The sequence below is a fragment of the Melospiza melodia genome, chromosome 15 (genome assembly GCF_035770615.1).
Source record: "Melospiza melodia melodia isolate bMelMel2 chromosome 15, bMelMel2.pri, whole genome shotgun sequence".
Lineage (NCBI taxonomy): Eukaryota > Metazoa > Chordata > Aves > Passeriformes > Passerellidae > Melospiza > Melospiza melodia.
Genome location: NC_086208.1, coordinates 5,869,481 through 5,886,360, shown reverse-complemented (window position 1 = coordinate 5,886,360; position 16,880 = coordinate 5,869,481). Strand labels below are relative to the sequence as shown.

General features: G+C 39.1%; 1 protein-coding gene across 2 annotated transcripts in view; it reads right to left on the bottom strand.

The window, feature by feature from the left end:
- The window catches only part of APBA2 (amyloid beta precursor protein binding family A member 2), an 81,728-nt gene that overhangs the window by 29,784 nt on the left and 35,064 nt on the right, over positions 1-16,880 (bottom strand). For both annotated transcript variants that reach the window (XM_063169542.1, XM_063169543.1), the window contains exon 2: positions 3,409-4,414. In XM_063169542.1, coding sequence (XP_063025612.1) covers positions 3,409-4,377 — 969 coding nt within the window. In that variant the 5' untranslated portion in view covers positions 4,378-4,414. The remainder of the gene's footprint in view (positions 1-3,408; positions 4,415-16,880) is intronic.

Sequence of the window (16,880 nt, the reverse complement as noted above, 5' to 3'; positions counted from 1 at the left end):
CTTTCAGCATGATCTTTTGTACCGTGAGATGCACGCTTACAATAACAGCTCTTTTAGCAAGGTGACAAAACCAAGGCTCTTCTATGCAGCTTCTCTGCAAGCAGTAAGTTTAGCATGCAAACCTACTGACAATAGCCTTGGGTTTTTTTTCCTTTCACTATGGAAGAAATTGAATTATTGTAGTTGGTTTAAATATTGTAGTTAGAATTATGGCCATCTTGGTTTCACAAATGAGACAGGTTCATTTAGGTAGTGCTCTAATTCCATCCATCCCTTTGACATTTCATAGTAAATACAAATAAATAAATATTTCACAGTAAATATTAAACCAATTGAATGCCCCAGAAGAAAAACAAAATCTTCTACACTTTATCTCAATTCTTTGAGGTCCAGCATTAATGCTAAACATCCAACCACACCTTTGCTTAGAACTTTTAAGGAGCTGCTAAGAAAAAACATAACTTGGGCATGTTCTACATGGATAATGAGATGATTGGCTCTTGCAATTAAGAGATGAGTATTGTGTGAATATTAAGAGAAGCTTTATTGATGTGTAGTTATGTTATTGTAGTTTAGATGTCCTCTGTTCTCCCCACAGTTCCCTTTTGCCCCCCCCTGTATTGCGACCATCAGACAGCCAGGGCTGGCTAGGCCAGGTTAAAAGAAGGTGTGCACAGGTGTCCCTTGCATGGGGGAATGGAAAAGCTTGGGAAAAGCTGCTGGGAATGGAAAAGCTTGGTGCTGGGGGGTGAGGCATGGCAACACCTGACCTCCAATCAAGTGACAAGAAAGCAATTCCACTGATAAATGGCACAGAAGAGCTGACTGACAGACTGTGGGAGGGGCCAGGGTTGGCTGATGCAGCCCCCCCAGGGGTATAAAAGACTGAAGAGCCACCTTAGAGATGAAGCAGCTGTGTGGTAGGCAGCCTGGAAGGTAGCTTGGTCCTACTGCTGCAGTTTTTTCCCTTATTTAGTCCTTTTGTTGTATTTTTGTTGAGGTTTTAATAAACCTTTTAAATTTTTAAAGTGAACAGTTGTCTCACAGGCAGAAAGAGGTACTCAACTCTTACTCTAATGCCCTCACCATGAGCCTGATTTGTGGGTAAAGCTGAGAATGATTATCTGCAGTAGGTGAGAACACAGCAAGGTAAGACCAGTTTAGTCATGACACACACATTCAAGTAATGCTTACCAAAGGTTATTGAACTTGTTTTTTATTCTTTATTTTACATCCCTGAAGGCTTGGGGTGGGTAGAGGGACAATTATCTCCTGACCATTTGTGAGCCTCTGTATCTCTGTAAGAAATACCACTTCACACTCTTTACCTTGCAGGCTTGGGCTCTTCAGTGAAGTGCCCACAGCAGCTGTGCCTTGTTGCCTTTCTTATAAGTGAAATGCTTGCCTTGACACCCAGTTCAGCCTGATTTGGAGTAGATACCTGTACTGCTGTATCTCTAATTTCCTGTCTCCATGTTTGAAGGAATAAAAGTCTGTGTACTGTCCAGTGCTCTCTGTCCATTCAGACAGGAGTTTGTGGTTGCTATTAAAAGTGGTGGTATAAGTTCAGTGGCTTTATCCAGCCTGGGGTTACCTATCACAGCAGTGCTTGCCTCCTTATTAAATAAGATTAAAGTATTGCTCCAAGACTGACAGGAAATAACAATCAAAGCTCAGACAGGCAGTTCAGAAATATTTAGGCACTTTTGGATTTTTTCAGATGGGACAGTTAAATCAATACCCAGGTGTTACACAGCCCTCAGCTGTTAGCAGTCTATTAAGAATGACAAATGCAGTTCAGCTCAGCTTCTGATAAATAAGTTTCAATACAACAAAAAGTTATTGAAATGAAGGTCTATTTCGAATATTGTCTTGAATGGGCAATGTTCAGTGGGGTGGAAAAACCCAACAATTACTTAGTCAAGCACTGAGGAATGCTTTCTTATTCAGGAATTCATGTTTTGTTCTGCAAATACTTTGAGAACTTGCAAGGAACAACACTCCCAGTAGCAGCTTTTGGAAGAAAGTCCATCACTGAGTCTAGAACATGCTACCTCAGCCTCTGTGCTCCCAGCCAACACCTAGTAGCTGTTCAAACCATTCAGCATCAGCAGGCTTAGTCTCTAAGGGACTTCTATGCTGGCAGTAGGGCACTGAATATAGTAAGTTGCACAATTTGGTTATAATTATACTTCTGGAAATGGAATGTAATAATGAATATTAAAAACTTGCTGCAGATATGGGAAATCTGAAAATATCCCCCTAAGACTTTTTTTGTTCACAATTATAATGAAGGTCGACCTGTTTCATCAGCATATACTTAAGCATTTGATTTCCTTTTACTGTTTTCCAGAGGAATTAATGTATTTTAATGGAATCACCTAGACTAAATTGTTTAACTGTGGGGCACTTAATTATAGAATATCCTATTTACAGAGTTGATAAAGCTGAAACAGGAAACTTATGCATGTGAAGTTTAATAAAGCATTTTAATTAAAGATAAGGCAAAATAATTCATTTATCCTTAGTAGTTTATGATCCAAGAACATTTTATGTTCTACCTCTTTTAGGTAGCTCTGTTCATTGCAGAAGATAACTAATATTCAACTGCATATAATTTTAGAGATGCAAAGTCAAGGCTTTAAAATGGCATGAGGGAATGAGGTATATCTCTCTAAGAAGCAACCATGTTCAATTTGAAATGTCAGGGGAAAAAGTCACCCCTCTTTCTCTTTAGAAAAGCTTGAGCTTCATTCTTAGATTCTTTTTCTGGCACTCAGCATTAGAACAAGAAAAGATCATGCACAGTTTAAATTAACTTCTACATCATTCTTGTGATAAAACTGCTTAACAGCATTTGTGGTAAGTGTAAAGCTCTTATTTCTTCCTCCTTGTCAAGGTCAAGATATGTCCAGCTAGTAAAAAAAAAATCCATTGCAATATGCAACCTTCTTGAAGGTTTTTTAACATATACAGTATCTAGATTTGATATACACTCTATCAAAACCAGAAATTATCAACCACTAAGGCAATGGTACAGGAGCAAGTAATGGGAAAAAAATGCTACTATTTCCATGCTGACCCCGATTTTAAGTTTCTCCAGACTGTCACTGCAGATTGAAAATAGTGTAAAGAAACTGGTTTTGCCCCATGTATCTGGAATACCTTTGTTTGAATTGTCTCTTCTCTGTGCAAAACCTCTTTGCTAAATCTCTTCATCTGCTGATTACATTTAGCACCTCTTTCTAAACACACAATGTGATTAAGTGAATACAGTTACAATAAAATTTAACATACTGCTAATACATTTACATATTAATAGATAGAAAAATATTGCTAATTTTGTTTGGAATAACTAATGTAACTCTTACACAATGCCTCTGACTGTTTAAAAAAAGCAACTCATACCTGCTCCTGTGGCCACTTCTGTCTGTCCTCTGGGGATCTTGACTTGGCTTTAAAACCTCGATGCACATCTGCACTGTGCTTAGAGGCAGATGGGATATTCAGTGATTTTGGCCTCCCCTCGTGCCTGTTAGCACTGTGAACAGCTTCTCCCTTTGAACAAGTCTCTTTGTAGTCATGTGCCATGTTTTCAGTCCCACTGTGCTCTGGACTCATTTCTGTTGTACTGTTAATACTGCTCATGCTCATACTCATTTTGATTTCTGCTACAATCTGGTCAATGTCCTCTTCCTGCTCTTCCAGCTCAGCATCCTCTTTTCTAGAATGATATGGTGATATTCCCTGGGAATTTCCATTAGCCTCTGCTGGGTAATAGTCCTGATAGTCACCTTCACTTTGACAGTACTGAATGTTTTCTTCTTGGTCTTGGATCTCCAAAGATGATGCTTCATCCTCCAAAATCTGAATGCCATTATCTTGACCTTCCTGCCACTCTTGCCTGTCCATCACCTCATTTTCATCTTGGTGCTGAATTTTGCCTTCAGCCCATTCTTCTACAGCTTCCTGACATTCATCTGTTTCAACATGGTGTTCCTCATGGGGAGCATACTCCTCCCCATTGCAGTCCATTCCTTCCAGGTAACTGTCATCCTCTGGACAGTATCTGATGTAGTATGTGATCCCCTCCTCTTCTTCTGGCAAGCCTTCATCGTAGTCCTCCTCCTCTGAAGTGTTGTTTACATAGTCAGAGCTGGAGTCACCATCTCCACTATGGTCATTGCACTCATGTTCCACAGGGGTAGGACTACCTGCTCTGACAGTTGCTAGTTCTGCCTCCTTTGCTGCATAATCTTCTATGGGAAGGTCACTTTCTTCATTTTCAGGCTCCCTATTGTGAGATGAAGTCGGGCAAGCTCTGGCTCTGTGATCCAGCATGCTGGCTGCAGTGCTTTGATGTTTCCTGTTTGCCATAGCCAGCTCCTTACATGACAATCATTTCCAGCAATTACTGCAGGGAAGATAGAAAAACACACATTCAGGAAAAGGTCATCAGCAGAGAACAGTGATGTTAATAGGAAGCAATCTGATAGATTCATTTGGTAAAAAGCCTGTGTTTGTAGATATTTCACCAAATTCAGACAGCTAACTTTAAAAATGCTTATGCTATGGAACCATGAAATCAGAGTAATAAGTTGCACTCTGAAAAGAACAGATAAAGAGAAGGTTCTACATTTGTGCTAAATGTATTCTAGTGTAGGCTCTCTTCTGTCAATTTGACAGAGAATTAATCCTGAACCTTGAAATTAGTTTTCAATTTCTTTTTCTTGCCAGTAAGGGGTTATGCTTTGATCACTATGCAGTAAATGGGACCTCTTTTCAATTTTCAGCTTAGGCATTTCTTTAACGTGTACTGAAAGCAAACATTTAGACTCTGACCTGCTCTTACCAAAACTAAAGGGAAATAATTCTACTAACTTGGCAGTCACATAGTGCACTAAAAGATAATGTATTGGTATTAAAAGTGTTATTTATAAAAAGCACTTGCTGGTTTATTAGCCCTTTCTAGCTGGATGCCATGAAATATCTCCCATTGTTAAATCAAATATTGCTTTTAGAATTAATTATTTCAGTTGGAAAGGACCTACCACAATCACCTAGTGCTGACCAAGTTAAAGCATGCTTTAAGGCCCTCATCCAACTGCCTCTTAAAACACTGACAGGCTTGGGTATTGACTGCCACTGGAGGACTGTTCCAGCACCTGACAATGCTCTTGGTAAAGAAATGCTTCCTAATGTCCAGTTTGAATCCAGACTGTCATGATTTAGCTTTGAACCATTCCCAACCATCTTATCACTGGATACCTTCTCTGGGGAGAAGTTCAGCATTCCCTGCCCACTTCTCCTCTGGAGGATGCTGTAGAGGGCAATGAAGTCACCTCAGCCCCTTTCCACAAACCAAAGAGGCCCAAAGTCCTTTGCCATGCCTCAAAGGACATTCCCTTGCAGCCCTTTCACCAGCTCTGCTGCCTTTCTGTGCACACACATGAGGATCTTCTCATCTTTCTTAAAAGATGGGGTCCAGAAGTGCACACAGCACCAGGTGATGCTGCATCAGTGCTCAGGACAGTCCTGTGCAGCAGGACAATCCTCTTTTCTGACCAGCTGGTCACTGTTTGGCAGAGCCCAGGACATGCTTTGCTCTCTGGGCTGCCAGAGCACTTTGCTGAGTCCTGAACTGCTGCCAGCCAGCACCCCAGAGCAGAACCTGGCATTTAGCCTTAAATTAATCCTGGCCCAGTGCTCCAATCTATCCAGATCCCTCTGTTTTTTCAGTGTCTAATCTATGTTCCAGGTAAAACACACGTATACAGTAAAAGCTCACTAATTCTCCCTGCTTAACACTTGTGCTACTTTAAACTGTGCTTTTTTTGGTCTAAATACTGGATTCTAAATAAGTAGGGGTTATATGAACTATATAAAAATACTTAAAATAGCTAATTCTAAACAGGCTTGACAAGTGTGGTCTGCTGCATGATTTGGAAGGGGGAAATAATCTACTTTTAGTATTTGTGTTTCTCTGTGTCTTATTGCTGTATCCTTGTGATAAACTTGACCTGTGCAGTTACTTCATTGGCATGAAGTGAGATCAGACTCCTCACCTGGACCACACAACTGCAAGAACATTTTGATTTAATCAGTGTCCAAAGGCTTGGGCAATAAAACTAACATGGAGCTTGGAGCTAGAGGATTAGAGGAGCATATCAATATCCGTGTAGAAATTCTGATAGCACAAGAAACTCAAAATCCTGAGTTTGTGAGCAATCCAGGGATCTGATGTATCTGTAGATTATGGCAAAGATATCATGTGGCAAATCTATCCCTGAAACATGGGCTCTAGATTCTGAGGTACAAAGGAGAGATGATGTTAGTCGCAGGAGGAGGTATGAAAGGAACCCGTCATATGGAGCCCTTTTTAGTTATTGTTACCTTGTAGAATTAGTCCTGACAGAATAAAGCTTTAAATTAAATAGCGTATCTGAAGAGAAGTTTTAAAGGAGAAGATCAGTGAAGGAAAACCTCTCTGTGATTACTTGCCCCTCCTCACTATTGGAAGAACTTCCAGACTAGCAAGATTTTCTCAATGCAATCTGTATGTCCACTATCCCTTTAATAATAACGATGATACTTTTTTACTTTGGAGTCAGTTATAAAAGTCAGAACACCAAGCCATCCATCCACTAGGGTTAGTCTGAGTCTAATTTAGTCAAAGTCTGATTTAGTCAGCTCTTACTGCAATCTAAGGATGTTTCTATACTGCAGTATAAACAAAATTTATTGGATTAAAATAGTAACCTAAGTAGTAATAGTAATCTAAGCCACAACACGCCAATGCTCTGTACAGGCTGCAAAAAACTGCCCATGAGCAAGAAAAATTGCTTGTATGACCATTTCAGGCATGAGAGCACTACACAACCATGTCCAAAATGAGTTAAGATGGAGAGCTATAATAATTTTGAATGGCACTGCAAGGAAAATACAGATCTCATCTGGTTCAACCAATTTTTTTTTCAACAACAGAGCAAATTAAGTGCCTCTTACTGAAAGAAAGTTCTCATCTTCAATGGCCTCAATCTTCTAGTGGAAATATTATCCATATTAAATAATACTTAAATATTTACAGTGCAGTTGACCCTGCAGATAGGTCACAACAATGTGGCTGAAGATACAGAAACAGAGATCCTGTAACAAGCACAGTTTGAAACCCATGACTCAGATTTTCCTAAGGCATATGGAGATGAGAACCCTTTTTTTGGCCAGTATAATGGAGTTTTTCCACCCACATCTAAGGCTCTTTATTTGATATCCAGCCCTAAAATTGCCATAAGTGGTATCTCTGCAGTGATAGCCCTTTATAAATTCCAGTGGTGAATGCTCAAAGATGTTGCTTTCCTGCAGGAAAATGCAGTGCACTGTAGATATTGTAGAACACATTGCAGCAAGCCACCTGGATGTGATCTGAGAGCCAAAAGGCAGGACAGGAGCCTGGGGAGGGAGGGCTGGCTGGTGAGTGGAGCTCCACCAGCTGTGGGCACTGCAGTCCTGCCCCACAGGGACCTGCTAATGTGCAGCATCTGCACTGTGTGGGAAGAACTTTAAAAAATCATGGCAGACTGGAAATTTTTTAGAGCATAGGTGGTAAGAAATAGAGAAAATAATTCCTCTCAAGCATGTCTAGCACTGGTAAGAAATAGAGAAAATAATTCCTCTCAAGCATGACTAGCACTGATATACTGGGACATGGGAAATGGGTTTTCAGTTAATTCAGCATGAATGATGATTGAGGACAGTGCTTTACCCCTGTATGCTGGAACTGAGGCAAAATGAGCTGGATTTTTGGTGAGAGGCAATGCTGATCTTAATGCTATGGAAACTGAAGTTACAAAGCAATTTCTGCACAATAATTACAATTCTAGTTGGCCTACTTTGCAATCTTCTCAGGCACTACTCTTAAGGTAACCAAGTACTGAAATAAAAAGGCAGAATTTATTATTTTCAGCCTATGAATTGCAGACTGAATGCGCACTGATTACAGCATCTTCAAGTACAAAATGTAACTTCTCCAACTGTACCAACACATCAGAATTACTGAGCTGAGTTTTCAAACACCAGTCTGAGAACTGCTCTTTATGGAGCTGCACATACATTGCTGTCAAGGAAACACACAGCTGTATTTAACTCAAATATTAGAACAGGGCAGCCTAGCTTTCTTCCCCTGTATCAAAATATCAAGCTTCCTAGCAAAATGCTTTAGTCACAGATTAAGTCTAGCACAATCTGAATATTTTAAGCTGTTTCATGTCAAGCAGCAATGTTCCTTAGGGCCACAGGTCTGAACTCTTCTGTCTTCTCACCTACAGAGACATTAATCCTCAAGATTTTAAATATAAAAAACCAGAATTTTTACTTTTTTTTTCTTTTAGAAATGCAAAAGATACAAAACTTTTACTATGTGTTTTGCTACTCAGACTACTGCACGCAGCCTTCTGAGTCCCTGATTGCATGGGTTAGTACTTTAGCTGATATTCACATCAGTCACTGTAACCTTCTAACATCATAGGTACCTTAAAAAATTAGAAATTGGAGAAAATACTGGACTTCTATCTTGTATTGCTCAGTGTTGAAGAGAGGAGTAATGATTTGCTGGATCCAGAGGCACTTTATCCATAAAGGCTCCAGTTGAGCCTACAGATCATTTTCTCTGCTTGGTGTAAGACTCCCTCCTACTCCTTGTATCTCACCTCCCTTCTTGGTAGCAGGGAGTTAGGTCAAACTTCTGCATCACTCCAAGCACATTTTTCCATTTCTGGCTGCACTTGGCATGAAGTGTTCCTGGGAACATGGATCAGTGCTGGATCCCTGTTTACCTTCCTTGGGATTCAGTAATTTTATCTTGCTGAGACAATCAAACCCTGACTTCAGTTGCACAGTGCATCGCTAAACTTCCATCAGTGTTGGCAGGATCAGTGAATAAGGGATCAGTTACACAGGGTTCTCAGTAAAAATGCTTTTCTTTCAATAATGGTTTTACTTTATTTTTCTTAATTTTCCCCTGGCTCAGCTGAATGTTGAAAGGAAAATCAATCTCCAGGAAACACATGCTGCATTTCCATGTGAGAGCAAAAAGGAGTATACATAGGGGAACCAATTTCTTCTGCTCTCAGAAACAGAGCTACTGGGTTACAGCTGGAATTTATTCTAATCAGTGCTCATTATACTCATTAGCTTTCTCCTGAGTTTGCTGCACCTAATCCCAGACAGCTGTAGTGAGGGTTTTGTCAACCTTAACACTTTACATCTTTTCACCTGTGTAGAAAGATCTTTTACTGTCTTCCCAGTAAAAGAGACCAATTAAATTAGCTTTAAAAATGGAAAATGGTAAACAATTACAAACATGGTGAAATACCCAGTATCATGCTGCTGCTGGTGGTTAAAGAACTGCATTGCATCTCTGCTTGATTCACAAACTGAATAGCATTTTAGTGGGAGCAAAACAAGTTACTTACATTTAACATGCACAGTGGTCTGAGGTTCTCAGAACACCTCACAGTGAGTGAGGTTCTTTTGGCAGCAAGTATTCTTTTGCATGCTTATGTACAGCCAAATGATTTTTGAGCCCTGCTGTTCCAACTTACAGGTGAATCTAAGATTTCTATTGGCCTGAATTTGATACATTCACTTTGTTTTGCACGGCCTCTTTCCTGTGCCTTCTCCTCCCCACGTTTGTTTTTCCATTTACTCCTCAGTCTTTCTCCCACACTTCAGATATCTGCACCCTTTGTCAGTTTTGACAAAATTGACACTCTAGTTTTGCTTCCCTGGAATTGTTCAATGCCTCCTATTTTCTGCAGATATCCTTTGCAATCTCACTGCTATTAAACTGGTTTTACTCTTTATAAGTCATGTTTAGATGGAAGTTATAAGCACTGGCACAAAATTCACTGCCAGGGGAGATCATAGCACGTACAGCCCACACCTCTGCTTCTCTCTGCTGAGCTATGCCATGGATGCACTGCTGACTGAAGCTGTTCCATATGTTAGCCCTATACATTCATCATCCAGAAATGCTGCAAAAAAGAAAAAACAACACCCAACCCTCTTAACACAGTCATATGTTTAGATCTGCTACATTCATCTACTTACTCAGTACATCTGTAACTGAGATAACAGTATTTTTCAACAGAACTGCATCAGAAAATTCATGATTGCAGGGCTTTATGCTAATTATACCAGTCTCTTCTCCAATAAAGATAAGTGGAAAAGAATCTAACTTCAATTCATTCAAAACAATTTTTAATATTAAACTAATAGTATTTCTCAGTAGGCTTTCATTACAGAAGATGTAATAGGCTCCCATCTGCTAAGTTGGTCCAGAGGAATTATGACTGATCCTAGACTGGGAACTGGAATTTTTAATAAGCTGATAACATGAACATGAGCCTGCTGTGACTGTGTCAGATTCTGTAGCCTTTTGATTCCCCAAGGCCAAACTGCATTAACTTCATTTTTCAGTGACTCTCCAGACCATGAGAATTGATTATGCAGAGTTCTAGAGTGCAGGGTGACTGCCAGCTCCTCTAAAAGCAGGTTGAACTGGGATCCCAGCTCTCAGGGAGCCCTAATCCAGCAGTGTCAGTGACAGCAGACTGAGCATGTGACATGGCATTTTGGAAGGAGCACAGCCTCTAACAAAGGGAAGGGAGGAGGGAGCACAGCACAGGAGGAAGGGGCATGCTGGTGCCTTTGCACGGAGGGGTGACACTGACCTCCCAGTGCTGGGGAAGGAAAGAGTCCAACAGTGAGGACTACCACAACACGATTAAATTAGGGTCATGTTGTGACACTCCCAGTGCCACCTCAATGTTGCTGAAGTTGTCTCAGGCTGGCACAGCCTGCCATACAACTTATTAGCCAGGTCTGTTAAAAATAGTCAGGTCTATTCCTTTTCTCTGAGACTTTTGAATTTAAAACAAAAACACTCTATAAAACACCAACACATTGTTCAGGGAGGGGAAAGGCCTAGGCCAGAAACTTCCATTATTAGGACATAATCAAACCAGTCCTTTTATGTCCAGGATGTTAGATCTGCATGGCAGTAAATACCTACAAACACAGTCATATGTATGCATATCTCTTCCTCAGTGCAAGCTCAGCAAGGACAGCATTGCAGCTTTGGGCCCAAAAACTGTAAACAGTGAATTGAGGAGAGCAAACTGGGAGGATCTGACTCCATAACCTGAAGCTGTAATTGGACAATGAACCCCAACATGTAAATGGACTGAAACTTATAAAAGTGTGAAAATTTGTGACTCAGGGTCCATCTTGGGTAGAGCCACAGCTGAGTTCTTGTACTGCCCAAGGTGTATCCTTTAAAGGCCTTTTAATAAATCCCTACTTTATTCCTTTAACATTGTCTAGCCTCTGTTCCAGGCAGCCTCTTTAGGCATCAATACCACCTGCCTCTCATTTTTTTAAAGGCACAGTTGGTGTAGGCCAGGAGGAAAAACAACTAAAGACAACTCTAGATTTGGAGCTACTGAGTGTTTCAGAGCTTCAATTAATCATCTAAATATTATTTTAATATGCTTAACATAATTGAAATAGAGACTTAGAAAACAGCAAGAGATTTGCATGGGAAGCAGAGCAAGAATGATTCTTAAAGAAGTGAGGGAAATGTGTGGGGGAGGTGAAAATGAACAGCATCTAAAAATAGATGGCATTAAAATACATGCCTTTGCAGTTATCTCAAGAGTAGCCACTAGGGTCTTCCTGTGTAGCTAAGACAAAAAATAAAATCTCTTATCATTCTCTGCTTCCTCTTACGTGTCCACTGCGAATCTGAGGTAGTCACAAAAAAATCACTGAATAGGCAAACAAAGAAAATATTATGTCCATTATGAATCATCACTATCCTGGTTTTATTAGTTTAACAGCTGACAGCAGACTGAGAAATTAAAGTTGTGAGATAACAAATGCTCATTTCTGCATGTCAGGGTTGTTTCATTTGCAGTTTTGCAGAAATTCTGCCCAAAGCTACAATGGCTGCAGTGAATTAGATACTGCAAATACACATCCCTGTATCCACAGGCAATGCTCTTAAAATGGAGCAGCCTGTCCTGAGTACAACTGAGCTACAACAAAATGTTGTCAGTGTGCAGGGTGCATTCTCAGGAGAACATGAACTGTGGATGCAATGTAGCCAGCCATGCCTAGTGCACCTCTCCTCACCCTGAAAGCACCAACAAATGAGAGATGGTGTGCAATGGAGTATCTGTTAAACCACATCCACAAGTACATTTGGGATGTTTGATTACCTCACCTGAGAGTGAGATCTTTGCAATTACTTTTCTATGGGCTTGAAAATCTTCTGTTTTGTGATAGAGGGGTTTTCGAGATGATTTAACTATTTTTCCTATTTTTAAAAGATTTTGCATTCTGAATTATGTTCTTGCACATTTTTTCATGGTATATAGTATTTTTTCAGTTTGGTTTAATCTAATAAGTTCTTAAAATTCAATAATTACCTTGTAAAAGCCATTCCAAAAATGCTCTATAACTGGCACTCACCAATAGAAATTAGAAGTAGAACAGAAAAATGCTAAAAACAGTGGCACTATGGCACTGCAGAGATGGTATTCTTGAGCATATATCCCAGCTTTTATAGTTAAAAAGATTAGCTATTTCCCTGCAGCAGAAATAAAAGTGTGTAATCACATATTTAATTATCTTGTATTGTTGATGTGGCTTAATCATCCTTTAGGGTTTAATTTCCCAGCTCAAAGAGTTATACTAAACCTGTGGTGCTGCATCCATACAGATGTGAGAGTTAGGACAAATATCAGTTTTGCAGTGCTAAGCCTGCAAAAGCTTAGCAAAAAGAGAAAAAGCCAGCAAAATCAGAACCTTATTTTAAGGCCCTTTAAACAGGGGGAAGCACAGAAGCAGAATATTTGTATTCAGCAGAATAAGATGAGACTCCAAAATTAAGGCAATGAAATTTTATGGCTTATTCTTGTGACTGCTCTGCTCCAAGAGATCAGTTTCAAATAATGAAAAAGTACCCCTCAAGCACACAAAGCTCCAGTGATAGCTATGCAGAGGCATCAACTTTGAATTTCATTCCACAAATTTTAGCATCTTCTTATGATTATTGTATCTCCTAATTTACTGAGAATAAGGGAAAAGTATAGGATGTATAGGAATAAGGGAAAGAGATACAGGAGTAAGGAAAAAGTATATTATATTTTAACATTATCATGCATAAAGAATATATGGCATTCAATTAAAACACATTCAGCCACTCGAGATAATCGCAATCCATCCAGAGCTATGGCAGAATTTTCAGTCTCTCTTAGAATGGATTATACCAAGCTTTTCAGTGCTTTGCAGAGTGAGTTTCTGCTGACTGTGGAGGCTACTCCAAAGCCTGGTGATCTTTCTCTCTTGCTGATTTGTATGCTTCTTGGCATCTTGCAATTTCCTGGGTAAGGCTTTTATCTAAATAACAAGGCTGCTTTCTGTACTGAATTGCACTAGATGATAACAGATCCCTCTAAGCATAACATGAGGCAGTGCTGCTGTAACAGTGGGGAGCCATGTGGGTGGAATTCAGCAATGGAGCAGACACTGGGGGCAGCTGTGTGAAACCTCCTGAGGTCACAGTTGTACATATCCACATTAGCAGAGCCTGGCCTTGCACAACTGACATGCAAAATCATCACCTACTGCGAGTTCTCCAAGTCTAACTAGCATTTTTCTGGTCAAAATGCTCATAAAAACCAGCCAGCTGAAATAAATTTCCTTCTTATCTCTATTTACTGGTATACTTTGGAAAAGATTATTCACTGGAAAACCACTAAAGAAAATCTTATGCATTTGGCCCCTGATATAAATTTAAATACTACCTTAGGAATAAAACTGATTCTACCTAAAATGCCAATATATGGAATTATTCCTTTTTGTCTGCAATAATTCAGTGTTTTGAAATGGATTGAACAATGATTGTAAAATGTATTGTGCAGTCAGAAATGTTGTATAAGGGTCAGACAAAATCTACTTTTTCTGGACTATGGAAAAAATATTATCTGCCATGGCAAATTCCTAGAAGAGCCTTTTAAGCCACCAAATCCATACAGTGATGGGTGACTTGGGGGTGTAAATGAAAGGTGAGGCAGGATTTGGGGACTTCCTCCAAGGCCAGTACTTTTGACAAGATATGTGAATTCCAAATTTCAATGCTATTAGAGGAAAAAATGAAACTACAATAAATAGGTCTTGACAGTAAAAAGCAATATAACATCTCTTGGTTGCTTGAGATTGTCTTCCACAAGAATACAAGTCTAAGGTGTGAATGTGGCCATTTCCCTTAGCAGCAGAGCCCCTGCCTGCTGGGAGCCTGGCAAGCCCTGGCACCCAGCTCCAGCCTCCTGCAAACACTCAGCTGCACCTGAGATTGCTGCTGGCTGCAAGGAAAACAGGTTTTATTGAACCTGACATGCAGTTAGAAGGGAAAGGAAATTGGTTAAATTTAAGCTGTTTGAGCAAGCTTTGCACTCTGTCGCTATCACACAGCTATAAAAGGACCCGATGGGTGTTGGATAAATAGGTTTTCACACATGCAAGAATAATTTTAGCTCATCACGAATTTGAAACCTTTAATTTTTGGAACTGTGTGTCAGACACACACACTCCCACTTGCTGCAGAGAGAAGTAAGGCTTCTCTAGCAGGTCATGCATGTTACACAACAAATATACAAGCAAATATATCTCTTATAGATGTTTACATAAGAGATATATTAAAATCTACATAGATATATTTAGTATCTATAACTTCATTTCCTTCAGTTCCTTCTCCCACTAGAAAAGAACTTAGGAATCTCTCTAGAAAAGTTATGGTGCTATTCTAATACTATAATAATTCAGAAAGATGAGTTAGCTTATCAAAGAATATTTGAGGAATGCCAAGACAATAGTATGGGTTGTGACAGTACTTCAAAAAATGTGATCTTGCAATTTAAACAGCATCATTTAGTACTTTGAGGATTTATATAATGGGATAAATTTATCCATTAACAATATCAGATTAACTATAAGGGAGAGTTATTTAATTCAACATCACCATTATATAGGCATAATGAAAATGCTGCATTTTGGTCACATCCAGTTCCATCTGAAATACAGCAACCACATATATTCCTGTTATTTGTGCCTTTGAAATCAGTTTTTTCTTGACAGTTTTCAGAAAGCTATGGCTGTTTAAGAATTAGCTCTTCAGGGTGGATGCAAATATCCCAAAAGCATTTGTGTCAACCCTTTTTATCACATTTTTGTCTTTTAAAAGCCAGGCACGTGGCTTTTAAGATCTGTCACTTGTTGCAGATTTGTTTCCGCACCCACCAGGAAACCACACAGACTTGGTGCATCTAAACTCCATAAAACATTACTCTCACCAATACAGCTGTATTCCACTCCCTTTATTTTTGTTGTGGTTCCACAGAAATACTGATGAAAACTAAAGGTTTCATCCTGGCTCAATTTAATTTACAGAGAGGCTGCTTTATTATTTTAATACTATAGAATTATGCCTTTAATACATTTTTAACTGTTTTGCTTTTACTGCCATCAACTTCCTTAATTATAATAAGTGCCCTCAGCCAAGTCCATATTTCAGAGTATCCCTTCATGCAAAGAGGTGATAGCAAAGTAAAACATAATAGCACTGGAAAAAAGGGGATATTCTAGAATGCCAGTATTTAATTTTTTTTTCATTTTTCCATTCAAAAGGAAGAGAAATTCTTAAACTTGATACTTACTTAAAAATATGTGTTGTACAAGTACAATGTTTCAAAAGTTACTTATTAGTATTTTGTACTTCAGTTTACCATTTACCAAGAAAAGAGGCTTTAATTTTTTTTTTCTTTATGCATCTGGTCAAATTTTTAACACAAAATTGAAAACGTTTATCACAGGCAATTAATTAATCATTGTGAAATTATTTCATATATGTGCTTCTCCAGCCTTGTGGGAAAAAAATGAAAAAAAAGATGGCTTTCCTTCAATAAATACTAATTGCAGGTTAGGTAGAGGTAAATCATGCATACCATTTGAATAATAATGCAGAAGGGAATAAAGAAGAATAGGTCACCTTAAATAAAGCCTGGAGATTCAGCATTTCAGACTGTACCATTTCAGGCACACATTTTCAGCCCCACTCCAGGAGCATCCATTCAGTGGATGTGAGAGGTTGGAACAGAGACTGGCAGCTCAGAGCAGCTGTGCAGGGAGGCCACTGCAAAGGCCTCGTTTGCAGGAGAAAATGGAGATGCTTCACTCTCCCACAACTCAGGGTTTAAGTGCTGGGTTACAGGTTCACACCCAACCATTTGCACTCAAATTTTACAGCTTCTTGATTCTGAGTGTGTAATAACTCCTCAAAAAAGGTTTCTCTTTATCACTATTGACCTTGAAGTCTTGTGAATAGTTTCACTGACTCACTTAACATAACCATAGGGGGAAAAAAAATTTCTTTAAAATGTTACAGGAAAAGGACTGACAGCATTATTTTAATGAGTTGAACCTCACTCAAAATTAGATTTTTCAGGCATTGACAAGTGACATGTTCCTCATTAACACTCTTCCCATTTAATTAGTATAAGAGCCTTAGGTTCCATTTTTCTCCTTAATAGAACGTAGTGGTTTTTAAATTCATACAAATACTTGCATGCTGGCAGATTTAGTAAATAAGAAAAAAACCTTTTGAAAGAATACAACAAGGGTAAAGACTATTGTGTTAGTTCTTTTCAAGATAAAATAGTCTGCCTTTGTTCAGTGGAATTAGCAAATTGCAAGGTTAATTTTTGAGACCTTTTACAAAATAAAGATTTAACAAGAGTAGTAGATAATGAAGATAATCAGAT